The 12,331-nt window shown below is 46.3% G+C and overlaps 1 protein-coding gene across 6 annotated transcripts in view; it reads right to left on the bottom strand.

Moving 5' to 3' along the window:
* The window catches only part of ZNF704 (zinc finger protein 704), a 136,136-nt gene extending 132,342 nt beyond the window's left edge, over window positions 1-3,794 (bottom strand). For 2 of the 6 annotated variants that reach the window (XR_010429385.1, XM_064650072.1), the window contains exon 1: window positions 3,201-3,593. Coding sequence is in view for 4 of the 6 variants with exons in the window: in XM_064650072.1 (XP_064506142.1) it covers window positions 3,201-3,476 (276 nt within the window). In the remaining 2 variants the exon portion in view is untranslated. Of the gene's footprint in view, window positions 1-3,200; window positions 3,600-3,684 lie in introns of those variants that run through there. The other 4 variants (XM_064650105.1, XM_064650083.1, XM_064650089.1 and 1 more) reach the window with 4 other exon arrangements.
* Window positions 3,795-12,331: the final 8,537 nt, after the last annotated feature.

The following is a 12,331-nucleotide window of genomic DNA, read 5'->3' as shown; positions in this document are numbered from 1 at the left end:
CCAAGTACCTGATAAACTCAGCATTGCAGGCTGTTGATGGACCCTACTTCAAAACTTCCTCTCCATATCAACAAAACCAGCAGTTTCCACAGGGTGCACTAGCCCCAGCATGGTACTAACGTGGCTGTCTGTGGCATCTGAACTAGGCTTCATACAAAAGATGAATTAAACAGGACTGCAAATTAATCCATGCTTCAAGACAAAGTACTGGTAATTACACTATTTTTTTCACCTAGTTTCAAATGGCTGGAAGTCCAAATGCAGCCAAAGCAAGCACAAAAAGAGTTTCACGTGCAAAATGAGTCTGTACGATCAGCACCTTGGTGTTATTTGTTTCTCTACACAGAATAATGAATTAGTTCTGACAAAGTAGGGAAACACAGCGCTTCTCAACAAGGCTTTACAGGCTCTCAAAGACTCTCTGGCTATTCTGCCATTACCCACCAGCCGCACACAGCACACTCATGCCTCTTCCAGCATGTCAAATAGCACGAGCGAAAAAGCAACAAAAATGTTCTCCACTGTTCTCCACTTGGACATCTACATGGCTACAGCACTGTAAAGAAACAAATTTTGTATATTCCCCATGACTATTAGTCTCTCTTACTCTCTTTTCTGCCATATCTGTTCTCTCCTTCCAAGGCTTCAGAAATTGGAGAAATAAGATCCATCTTTATAAAGTACTTCTTCCTCTCTTTCTGTTCCCATGTTTAAGACTACCAGTGGTGCAGCCACACAGTGGACTTCTTTTTGAAGGAGACAATATGGCTCTAAGCCTTAATGGCACAACTACTTTTTTGATCTTGACTACCAGACCAAATTCTCACGCACCTTTTAACAATATTAATTCCATCACAGACCTATGATGCATTCATCCCTGTATCACAGCCAGTCCACAGAAGTGACTTAGCCAAGAGCCCCTGAAACCTCTAGCTTTAAAATGCCATTCCACCCAAGGGCACACACATCAAGTATATGTGTGAATTACCTGTACCTACACCGCACACCAGAACTCTGTGTGATGCTTTTTAATTGCATTATCCAGATAGCATACGTTGCAAAATCAGTACCAAGATCACTTTGCTTTCAAATCTGATTAAATTCTGAAGCTTTTCAGGACATCTTTTGTTCTGGAGAGTACTGGTCACTGCAACAATTTACAACCTCTCTCAGCAGTGGACACCCCTTCAGTTTCTTTTGCTCCCAGTCCCCAGCTCAGAAGGCCAGGTCCGCGAGTCAGATGCTGCTTATCGCACACCAGTTCTCCACTTGGCAGGTATCTCATTTGACAAATCACAGCCAGATCATGCCAGTCCTATTACCCTCCCACAGTCTGCGGTTGGACCTCTGCATTCATTTTATGCCTGCTTCTCTCAAGTTTAATCTGTTACTTTAAAATTACTTGGAAGAACACTCAGATTAAGCTTTATATACTCCCACACTAACAATCCCTAAAGACATACACAGAAACCAAAGATAATTTCTTTACAATGTTAAATTGTAAGTTTTCTTAGTTTATGGTACTCAAAAGTATAAAGAGAGAAAGCAGAAACCGAGCAGGCCATGACAGTTAGACATATTCTTCCAAAGAGGGTAACTATGTGCACCTGGTTACCAAAAATAACTGGAGAGTTGGTTATGTACACTAAAAGTAGCCTAATAGGTATTACTCTGCTCATCACATCTATGAGGTAGATTTACTGTCCAAGGAAGTAAATACATGCAAGAACTATGTTGCTACATGCACACACACTCCTAAGTGTAAGGCAGAAATACCAGCTACCTTTAACTATCCTACTACTTGAAAGCATGTTGAGGGCTAACAAAGAGAACAGTGCACTCTGACAGCCCACGTTATATGCAGATTATACCTATGTAATCCAGTTAATAATTCAGATTACTGTGCTCCACTTGAGAATTTAACTTTTTTTTTTATATTGGTTATACACAGGAAGTTCCTCTAAGCCTCCTCTTCCACTTAAGACTTTCAGTACAAACGGGAGACGGATGGGATCAGAAGCACATTATGGTACCCTTCATTCTAAGGCTACCAGTCAAGTGTCAAAAGGTTTTGTAGCAACCAAGCTGTTCCAGCCTGTCAGGCCTCAGCACCACGGATGGTTTGACCGCGGCACATCATAACCACAACTCATGGCCTCTGACAAACTCATCCTACTCCAACGACCCAATGGCATTGCATTGATTCTGTCAGTACTGTAACAATCTTGCTCTGAAGTAATATGGAGATAACTTGTATTTCTGCTGCTACTTTCCTTCACAGATTTTTTTAATGTGTTCTTTGTTTTGAATTTGTTTCCTTTTTTTCTTTTTTTTTTTTTACAACTGTGGGTACAGGGAAAACCCCAATGGTAATATGGCACTACTACTTCGCTAACCCTGAACTCTTGTTAAATAAGAATCATTACCCAGATTAAAAAAAAATAAAAGTAATTCAAATGGATGCCCTTTAAACTTCCATTTTCCATAACCACTGCACACCTATCACATGAATCCTCCGCAGAACCACACACAGACTTAATCTTACTACCCTGGTTATCCCAAGAGGAAAATAATTACAGAAAACTCTCCCTGACAAAATCATTAAGCCTAAGTCTGCGGGATCTCAGCCGGGGGGTGTGTTCAGCAGGTTGTTCCCAAACGCACCGAATTCCGCGCACTGCCCGCGCACGCTTCCATGGGATCTGAATCGGGCCTTTGTACAGTACCGCTCCATTCCCAAACTTTCCAGAGGTCGCCCACCCAGGTCTCCTTCCTCCCCGCGGCCACCCCGGGCAGCCCGCACGGCACGGCTCTCCAAAACACCTCTGCGCACACGACCGGGATGAACATCCTTCCCACCTCCGGCAGCCCCGCGCTTCACCCAGCCAAGTCTCCACGCCCGATGCTCAAACCTCTTCAAACACCGGTGGCGCCCCACGCTCCCCGCCCGCTTTTAGCCGCTTTTCGCCGCCCGCACCGGCCGCCCCCGGAGCCGGACAGCCGCTTCCCCTGGGACTTGTTGAGCGCCGGCCCGTCCGCCCCCGGCGCCCCCGCAGCCCCTAGCGCCCGCCCGCTTCCCAGCTCCGCTCCCGGCCGCAGCCCGCCCCCACCGCTACCCGGCCTGGTCCGGCGCGCCCCACCCCGCCGGCTCCGCACCCCCGAGCGGGCCCCTCCGCCGCTCCCGCCCTCCCGGGACGCACCTTGAGGCTGCCCCGGAGGAGGCCCTTGCCGTGGCCGGTCAGCGCCGAGGGGGCGCTCCCCAGGCCGCCCTCCTCCTCCTCCTCTTCTTCCTCCACCTCCACCACCACATCTTCGTCTTCGTCCTCCTCCTCCAGCGCCGCGGCGGAGCCCTCCCGCCGGGGCGGCCTCCAGGCGCTCTCGGGCTTGGGGGGCCGGACCGCGTCCACCTGCGCGGCCGCCGCGCTCAGCCGCCGGCTGCCCATGCTGGAGCGCTTGGCCAAGCGCCGTGCCTGCATGGTGCCTCCTCCCGGCCGGCCCGGCCGCCTCCCGCCGCGCTCAACCCCAGCCGCGGGCAGCGGCCCCGCCGAGCTGCCCAAGGGGCGGCGGCGGCGCTCACCGGGGGGCGGCGGTGGGTGTGTGCGGCGGGCGCGCCGCGGCCATGGGGGCCCGCGGGCGCGGCCAGGCGGGCCCGGAGCCGGCGCGGCCGCTGCGCCGCTCGCCCACCTGCTCCCGGCGCTCTCCTCCTCCTCCTTTCCCAGTGGCTGCCGCCCGGCCCGGCCCGGCCCGGCCCGGCTGTCGGGCGCGGCGCGGGGTCCGCTCCCGCTCGCCCTTCCTCGCCGCCGCCGGTCCCCGGCGTCAAAACCCGGACTGGATTCCCGCCGGCCGCGGCTCCGCCAGGCGCGGCGCGGGGCGGCGGGGCCGCGCTGCCTTCGCCCGCAGGAGCGGGCGGGCTCCCCTGCGGGCGGCACCGGCCCCCGACACACACCCGCCCCGGACCCGGGCCACCCTACCGGGGCACCGGGGCCCGAGCCGACCCTGCTGGCGACGGGTCTGTCTGAACGGCAGGAGGGCCGGGAGTGCCCGACAGGACACAGAGGGGCTGGAGCGAGTACAGAGAAAGGCAACGAAGCTAGTGAAGGGTCTGAAACACGAGTCTTACGAGGAGCGGTTGAGGAGAGGCCGGAGGTGTTTATTCCTGGAGAAGAGGAGGCTCTGGGGTGACCTTATCGCTCTCTACAACTCTACAAATACCTGAAAGGAGGTTGTAGCCAGTTGGGGGTCGGCCTCTTCTCCCAGGCAAGAAGCGACGCGACGAGAGGACATAGGCTTAAGCTGTGCAGGGGTGGTTCGGGTGGGACACTGGGAGAAATTTCTTCACAGAAAGAATGATTAGACATTGGAATGGGCTGCTCAGGGAGGTGGTGGAGTCACCGTCCTGGAGGTGTGTAAGGAAAGACTAGATGTGGCACTTAGTGCCATGGTCTAATTGACATGGTGGTGTTCAGTCATCGGTTGGACTTGATGATCTCAGAAATCTTTTCGAACCTAACTGATTCTGCATGGTGCCTCCGCCCGGCCGGCCCGGCCACCTCCCGCCGCACTCAGCCCCTGTGACTGACAGCCTCCACCTGCAGGACAGGCTCCCAGATGTCTAGGGCCTCGGTGAAAAAATTATTTTAGCTCTCCTCCCTAAAAATGATAAATGGGGGCGAAAATTGAAATTTTGGAGAAAAAAAAAAAACACAGAAAAAAATGTTTGTGGGTTTTTTTTTCCCAAGATCAATAATTGAAGCAGTGTTATCTACACCCAGTTGGGGAGAAAACTATCCAGACAGTTAGGGAAATAGTTATGGTTTAAATTCTCATAATTCTGTGCTTAAAGCTTTAAAATACCTTTCTGAAAAGTTTTTTTTTTTAAATTAAAATAGTTTCCCAACAGTTTGAATTTACTACAGTCATCATTTAAATTTATTATAGGCTTTTATGCCATTTATTAATGCCTCCTGAGACTGAATTATACTTAACGTTGTCGTATGCTTTTCCTAACCTCTTCCATTATAAGTCTTAAGGCTACATTTACATGTTATTTTTGAGCCATAATATTTTTTCCCATTTACAAATGAATCACAGTAATTCCCTTTTCAGTGTTCAGTACCTTTTTCCCTGCACATTGTTTTAGCCACATGCCTACAGGCCAAGTGTACACCTAATATGTCAACATGGGGCCAAGCTTCACCCTAGGTTAATTTGTCCATCAAAAAGTGATTATATTTTTCATTCTGGAATATAGCATACAACACTTTCTAGGCAAAAAATTATAGATAATACAGTACCCATTCTTAAAGAAATAATGAAGTTACTTTTCATGTCCAACTATGTAAGTTGTTTGAATTTTTTTCAACCCAATCCACAAAGAAAGTTGTTTTCATTCATTCTTTCAAGGTTCCCACAGATTATACGTCCCTGGAAAAGATCTGCAACAAAATTGCTGGCAAATTCTGGTGTATCAGGTCTCAGCAGTATTTCCTCACCAATCCAAGTGTGTCTTCCAGATGTTTTACCACAGCTTTGACCAGCTGCACTGCAACATTGGCTCAGCCCATCTAACAGCAGCCAAAACCCCTGGTACATCCTGCCACAAGCTGTTCTGTCTTTTTTCCTTCCACTGCATGTGCACTTAGCTTCTTGACACGTGGTTAATCAGTCATAGTTTTTATAAGCTTATGCTGCATAAAGGATAGATTTGTGGAAGAAAAATAAAGGACAAATTATTTTTTTTCCATTTTATTCCTATTCTGAATGTTCAGATTTAATGTTTTGATTTGACATAACTAAGTTATGTTTAAACTTGAATTCCAACATGAATTTCAATGGTATTCTCAGTTCTTTAATACTTGTACCTCAAAGGCACAGAAATGGAATCATTCCAATACCTCCTAGTCTTCAAATTATTTGAAATGTTTTGTATCATTTGAATAACACCTGAATCTAATTGTGATTTTCTGTAGTAGCCTGTGTTCACAGTTATCTGAATTACAATCATGTTACTGAGAGTCCTATTCCTATCTGCCATGTATTGAGATATATGTTGAGAGACTTCCTTGACTTTTTTCAAAGGCCTGCATGCTTTAATTGCAGCAAAACCAGAGCAAAAAATTAGAAATTATATGCACTGAATGTGTTATCACTGAATTGTCTTATATGAGCCAGCATGAACACTGCACATAACAGAATGGAGACCAAAGGATCTCTTGCAGAAAACAGTGGTGATAAAGGATAGTTGGTCTTGCACAGGCATGTCTGTTAACTGCCACGGCAACTCACACTTCAGCCTCTGTTTGAACTCCCTATTCAGCCTTTTTGCCAGGTTAGTTCCAGGACCTGCTGTAAGGTACAGCTGGCTTGACACCTCTTGCCTGAGGTCTGGTGAGTGAACACAGAAGCAGAGATTGTTAACCAACAATCAGGCTTTCATTTGTCAGTTCAACAATTGGTTCAAAAATTACTGAGTTGGGCTCTCTGTTTTGGTGGCAGGAGGCAGAGAAGAGAGGCTCACAGAGGTTCTTGGGAACAAACAAAACATCGCAGGCCTGCCTGCCTGCCTGCCTGCCTGCCTGCCTGCCTGCCTGCCTGCCTGCCTGTCTCCCTGCCTGCCTGCTTGCCTGCCTGCCAGAGGGTGCTCCATCCCCCAAGATGCTTCCTCTTCCTCCACAAGACTCCAGCAGATCATGGCCCCTCAGATCTCAAAGCAGAGCAGGACAGCAGGGGAGCCCTGCAGCAGTAAGTCAGTCAGGGTGACAGAGGAAAAGTGTAATCACATTCTGGTGGAGGGAGATGTGATACAATAATTTTGATGTCAGGAGGGTTAAGGAACGGCAGTCCTAGGAAGGGGTTTAGAGAAGACTAACTTTCTATTAGTAATCTGAGCTGCTAGGGCTTCTTACTCCTGCTGGGTTATCAAATGCAACGAGAAGCCAGCGTTGACAACTCTACAACAGATTGGTTAAAGATTTCTAGCACTTCTCAGTCGAGCCAGATTGGAGCTGTAGTAAGAATAACTTCTTTCACAGTATTTGATACAAACAAAAGATAGAAATGACTGTTTGATCCATTTGTCCCAGTCTGTCTGACTTGCAGTATGAATGAAGCTGAAGCTGAACTCATGTTGCCCTCACAGGCTTCCCAGGGGAGCTAAATTATGTAAGAAGTCTTCTAAGGACAGTAAAGGAGTCCTAGATACAGTCCTCTTCAGCATCTTTACATTCACAAATAATTAAGAGTCAAACACAAGCCATAATCCCCTATCACACATCAACATTTTTTTCCTTGAGACTCAGTCTTAGCACTCTTGGGGTGAACTGCTGAACAATTCTGGCCCATAGCCACAGCCTGACATCAAGTAAATTCTTGTGATACAGAGGGTAATATGGTATCACTTAGCTCAACAGAAATATCTCATGATTGTACTACAGTATAATATGCCTCTAACAAAAGTACAGGCTCTGGTTGGAATAATAGCTGTTTACATTTCAATGATTTCCAGGCTTATTAAAAGTTAATGTGCACATTCACACTCCCTTTCTGTACACAGCTCTCCAACACAGCAGAAGTGGTTCAGATTTTTTTTGCCTCTAACCTTAACAATCAGTTCATATTTCCAAAACAGAAATCTCTCCCTTTCTCTCTCTCTAGACATAGGAGATAATTCAGATGATAAGTACATATAGGCATATATATCCCCCTCTAGAAGTCCTTCTAGAACAATCTGTGAAGGTGAATTACAGTGACAGCTTTTCAGTTCATCTCGAATAATTATTGTCTAATTTTTTCCGTATATCTACTGGGCAGCCCCTGTGCACTAGCCACAAAAAAAAAAAAATAATCTAGCTCTCCCTAGCACTGCCTTAAGTACGCTATACTGATTAACATCAGCTGAAGTTTTCTTATGATACTTATTTTTTCCAAACATTTTATACAGTCCATCGCTCAGTTATTATAGTTAAATATTCCTCTCATTTTTAATATAATTATTAACTGATCTGTTTGACATTTTGTTCCATTCAGTTACTGCTACTTTGTACAGGGATCGTCACTGCAGGCAAAGCTTGCCTGACACCATATTGGGGAATGAGTTCCTTCGAAAAGCAGGTATTTTTCCATAATGCTCATGGAGGTACTACTCTGTAACCTCCTCGCTTGCTGGTCCCGGAACTGCTCCCACCAGGGACCATCACTCAGCAGTGCAGCTGCCAGCAGCGACAAGCACTAGCACGGCTAACAAGCATTGCTACGGGTGTGCTTTAGTTTGCCTCACAGGAGCAGGCAGATACATCGCAGTGTGCATTTTACTGGACCACCCGCAATCCTGCCTCAGCTAGCTCTCCTTTTTTTCTTTTATTATTTTTTTCAAAACGTGCCTGCAAGAAACAATGCATTTCTTTAATATCTGAATATTTTTCCCCTTGTCCATGAATGCCAGCTTTTTATCATTAGAGGAAAGATCCTCTCTGTCCCTACCTCCTCCCAGACTGATGCTATGGTTCAGCTCCTTATATTTAAAAAAGTCTAGCAGCAAGAGGAAGCAAAGAAACCCTCGATTTTCTGCACATATAATCACCACATATTTTTTCAAACATAACCTGCTCAAGTATTCATTCACTTTTCATTTTCAGTGTGCAACAGATGCATTTGTCTGAGCTTCAGTATTCAAACCAGCATGTATATTAACTGTGTGTGTGTGTGCGTGTGTTCCACTTCCCTCATAATCCCAGGCATTTGAGCCCCTGCCAACTTCTTTATTCAGGGACCTGCCTTCTCCACACCCCCTTTGTAAACTTTGCATTTGTTTTGCTTTATAGTGATCATTGAAGTTCTCACTCCAGCTGGGAGGACAGCCAGGCACCTTCAAGAACAAGGGATTGATTGACAATATTAGGCAGAAAATTGTCTACCAGACGCTGCTCAAAAGGAGAGGTGGCAACCTTCCGACCCCCTTCTCAGTAAGTGAAATCGTCGCTTCTGTAACATGCCTCTGCCCCCCTTGTCAACTGAGTGGGGAGCACAAGGTCACTTCTGCGTCTGGCTGTTGTGCAGCGAAATGCCACCCTGCAGACAAGGCTGTGCCTTCTGCATGAAGGAGGTCCCAGTGCCAGCCATGCTCTGGAATGAAGCGGCAAAAATCACCAGCCATTACACATTACTTTTTCAGTTACTGCTCTGAAACATTTACTAGGTCTCAATAGCCTTACTGGTATGGAAAGGAAAGGAATTCTGGACAATCCATCCTTCGACTGTGAGAGAATAATCATCAGTTAGACCTGCACGGCTTTGTAAAAAACACTCAACAGAGGTTTTGCTGTTGTCATTAGTACTTTCACACAATCCACATGTTTATGTCTCTTAAAAGGCTTAGTTTTGCCCCCTCCAAAAAAGAGGTCAGCTCACTGAAGTTTCATGCTAGTACTAATACAATGAGTACAGTTCCCCTTTTTACAAATTAACTAGTCTGAGGAAAACAAAGGGATAAACTTGAAAAAAAGTAAGACTAACCTTTTTTTACTTAATTAGCTGACTGAACATGAAGGGAAAAAGAAACCAGAGAAAGAAAACACTTTTTCTTAACAAAAGCAGTGCAGGACAAAAAACCCAACTAGTATACACTGATGGCAGAAACACAGGCCTCTGTAATGCAAATGTTTGAGCCCATAATAAAAATAACCATATGTATATATTATTGAACTTTCTTTAGAAAAAAAAAAACATTTGGGGACTTTCAAAGTTGTTTGTGCTCATTCATGTGTGGTAACAGCCATGTGTGTGAATCATGACTCCTGAAATGACACTGAAATTAAAGGAAGGATATAGGAAAATAAAGATGATAACCGAGATGATAACTGAAATGCTATTTTAAGCAAATGTATTCATGAATTGTCTTAATTCAGATGGAATTTCCCATGCAAATTAGATTAAATATATACTAAGAAAACTGCAAGATTGGCATTGTCAACTTCCTCTTTCTCAGTGAAGTGTCAAAGAACTCAGCTTGATTCTGAAAGTCAAAGCTGAACTTGCAGAGGTAGCAATTATGAAGAAAATAACTAACTGTTCCTTTCAAAATGAACAAATTGGACACTCAAAAAAACATAAATATTACAGGACCATATAAAAGTACTTTCAGACTCACTTTTTACATGGAAACTCTGCTGTAAATCTTGTGGAACCAAAAAATAAGACTACACAGCTGTCAGTCAATGCCAGCAATAAAAATATTTACACCAATAAATTAAGCAATGGGTACAATTGTATTTTGATCATCTTGCTACCTATCATAAAATAGTATAGTTTTATTTCCATAAATTCTTTATCTTGGAGATGAACCGTCTGCTTTGAAAAGGGCACTCCACATTTTTCGGCTTGCACGCCACACTGACATCAACCCTAAGGGCTCTTTCAGTAAACACTGTAACCAAAATTTACCAGAAACATCACATAGCCAAATAACTTGAGGTTTTCTGTGTTGTACATGTTCCTATTTTCTAGTAATTACAGAGAGATCATTAAAGCTAATTTTTGGTGGTGTGAGAGTTTTTTGTTTGTTTACTTTGGGGTTGGTTTGTTTTTTCAGGGAAGCTCCCTGATGGAAGTTGCTCTGGGGGTTCTCCTTCCAGGCAACTCCTAAGGAGTTTACAGAAAAATGGACAGTTCTGATGGCCCGTTTTCCCCTAAAAGGCTGAAAGTTAACTCTAGACTGTTGCCGCTTTACTCTTCCGTCCTTCTTCAGGATCAAGCTGCCTCGTTCTCCATGTGGAAACGCGGCTGACCTCTTCCTGTCTCTCCCACCCTGCTCTCCTACATTAAGAAAAATCCGAATAAAGGAACAAACAATTCACACACACGGAGCTGGAAAGGCGCAGATAGAGCGGACTCGCTCGGATGCGGGCTGCCTTCCCCCTCCCAGGACAGAGCCCCTCGCCGTCACCCCGCAGGTCCCCGCACATGCCCTCGCAGCGCTGCCCCCGAGGGCCGGGCCGGCTCCCGCAGCCCCCGCTCCATGCTCCCGCCCGCGATCCTGTTCGGCTTTTGCCTCGGATTCCTCCCGCCGCCGGCAGAGCGCGGCGCGTAAACATGTGCGGCGCTGTCAGGGGGTCGGCCCTGCCCGCCCGCCGCGGGAGGGGCGGGGGCCCCGGGCCGCCCCCGGCACCGCCCGGGCGCTCGGAAGAGGAGGGGACAGGGTGGGCCCCCGGAGGGAAGGAGGGAGACCTGTCCTGCCGCCCACATCGCTGCGCATTTCCTCCGCGGTGGCGGGGGTGGGTGCTGTTCCCCGCCCCGGCCACCCCCGCTCCGCAGGCCGCCTCCTCTTACACCCGTCTGCGTTGTCCCGGGCAGTGCGGGCTCTGCAGTAATCGGTGCCACAGTTGGTTATAAATAAACATCGTAAAGCCCCCGTTGCTGACACTGGATGATTGTGTAAGACTTTCATCTTCCTTAAAAAAATACCCAAATAAAACCATTGTAATCTTCCTCTGCGAGAGGAAAAAAAAAGTTTAGAAACTTTATACAGCAGCTCAGAAATCGGCAAATACGTAAAATGATCCAAACTTGGCTCTGTCACAACTCAGGCTTGTTGAGCTAAAATTGATTACCAGGGATCCTCTGACGTGAATACGGCTGAGACAACTTGTACTCAAGCAGTTACCTGCTTTACAGGCACAATACAAATGTAAGCATGTACTGTTAAACACGGGGTGGGATTTGGGTACAATACGCATAATCTAAAATGCAGTCAAGGTTGTAGCTAATGGCTGTGGCAAGTTCAATTGAACTGCAGCACCCCCCCCTCCCCCCGGGGAAACAGGAAAAGGTTTTAAATTCCATATGCTAAATCTCACTTATTTCTCTTCCTGGTGGTTAAGGCTTTGGTTTTGTTTTCAGATGTAAGATACAGAACAAAACCTGAATTTTGAAGTGGCGGTGTTCTCTTTTGATTATCTTTTCAGGTGTAATGTTTTGGCTTGAATTTGTAAGTCTTTTTAATTAATTTTTGGTTTCTGAATTGCTGGGTTTTGTATAGAAACACTAGAGCTATTCTGTTTTGCTGGCTTCATTTGGTAGAGGCGTGTTGTATTTTAATCTATGATTTATGTAAACAAAAAGAAAACCTTGCGGGTCCTGGAAGTGTTACTAAATACAAAGAGTTCTCTTCCACTGTTTATGAAACAAACTTATTTGTATATATATATATATTTTTTTTTATATGAATGAACTGCTCTGCCAGGCTTTGTTGTGAGAGGAATGGAACAGCAGGGAAGAGCGGAGGGAGCACAGGAAGAAGCCAGCACGAGTCTTCCCGAAGGCTTTCCCTCCTATTGGC

This window comes from Pseudopipra pipra, chromosome 1, assembly GCF_036250125.1.
Source record: "Pseudopipra pipra isolate bDixPip1 chromosome 1, bDixPip1.hap1, whole genome shotgun sequence".
In the NCBI taxonomy this organism is placed as follows: Eukaryota; Metazoa; Chordata; class Aves; order Passeriformes; family Pipridae; genus Pseudopipra; species Pseudopipra pipra.
Note: the sequence above shows the minus strand (reverse complement) of the source record. Positions and strands in the feature narration are given on the sequence as shown.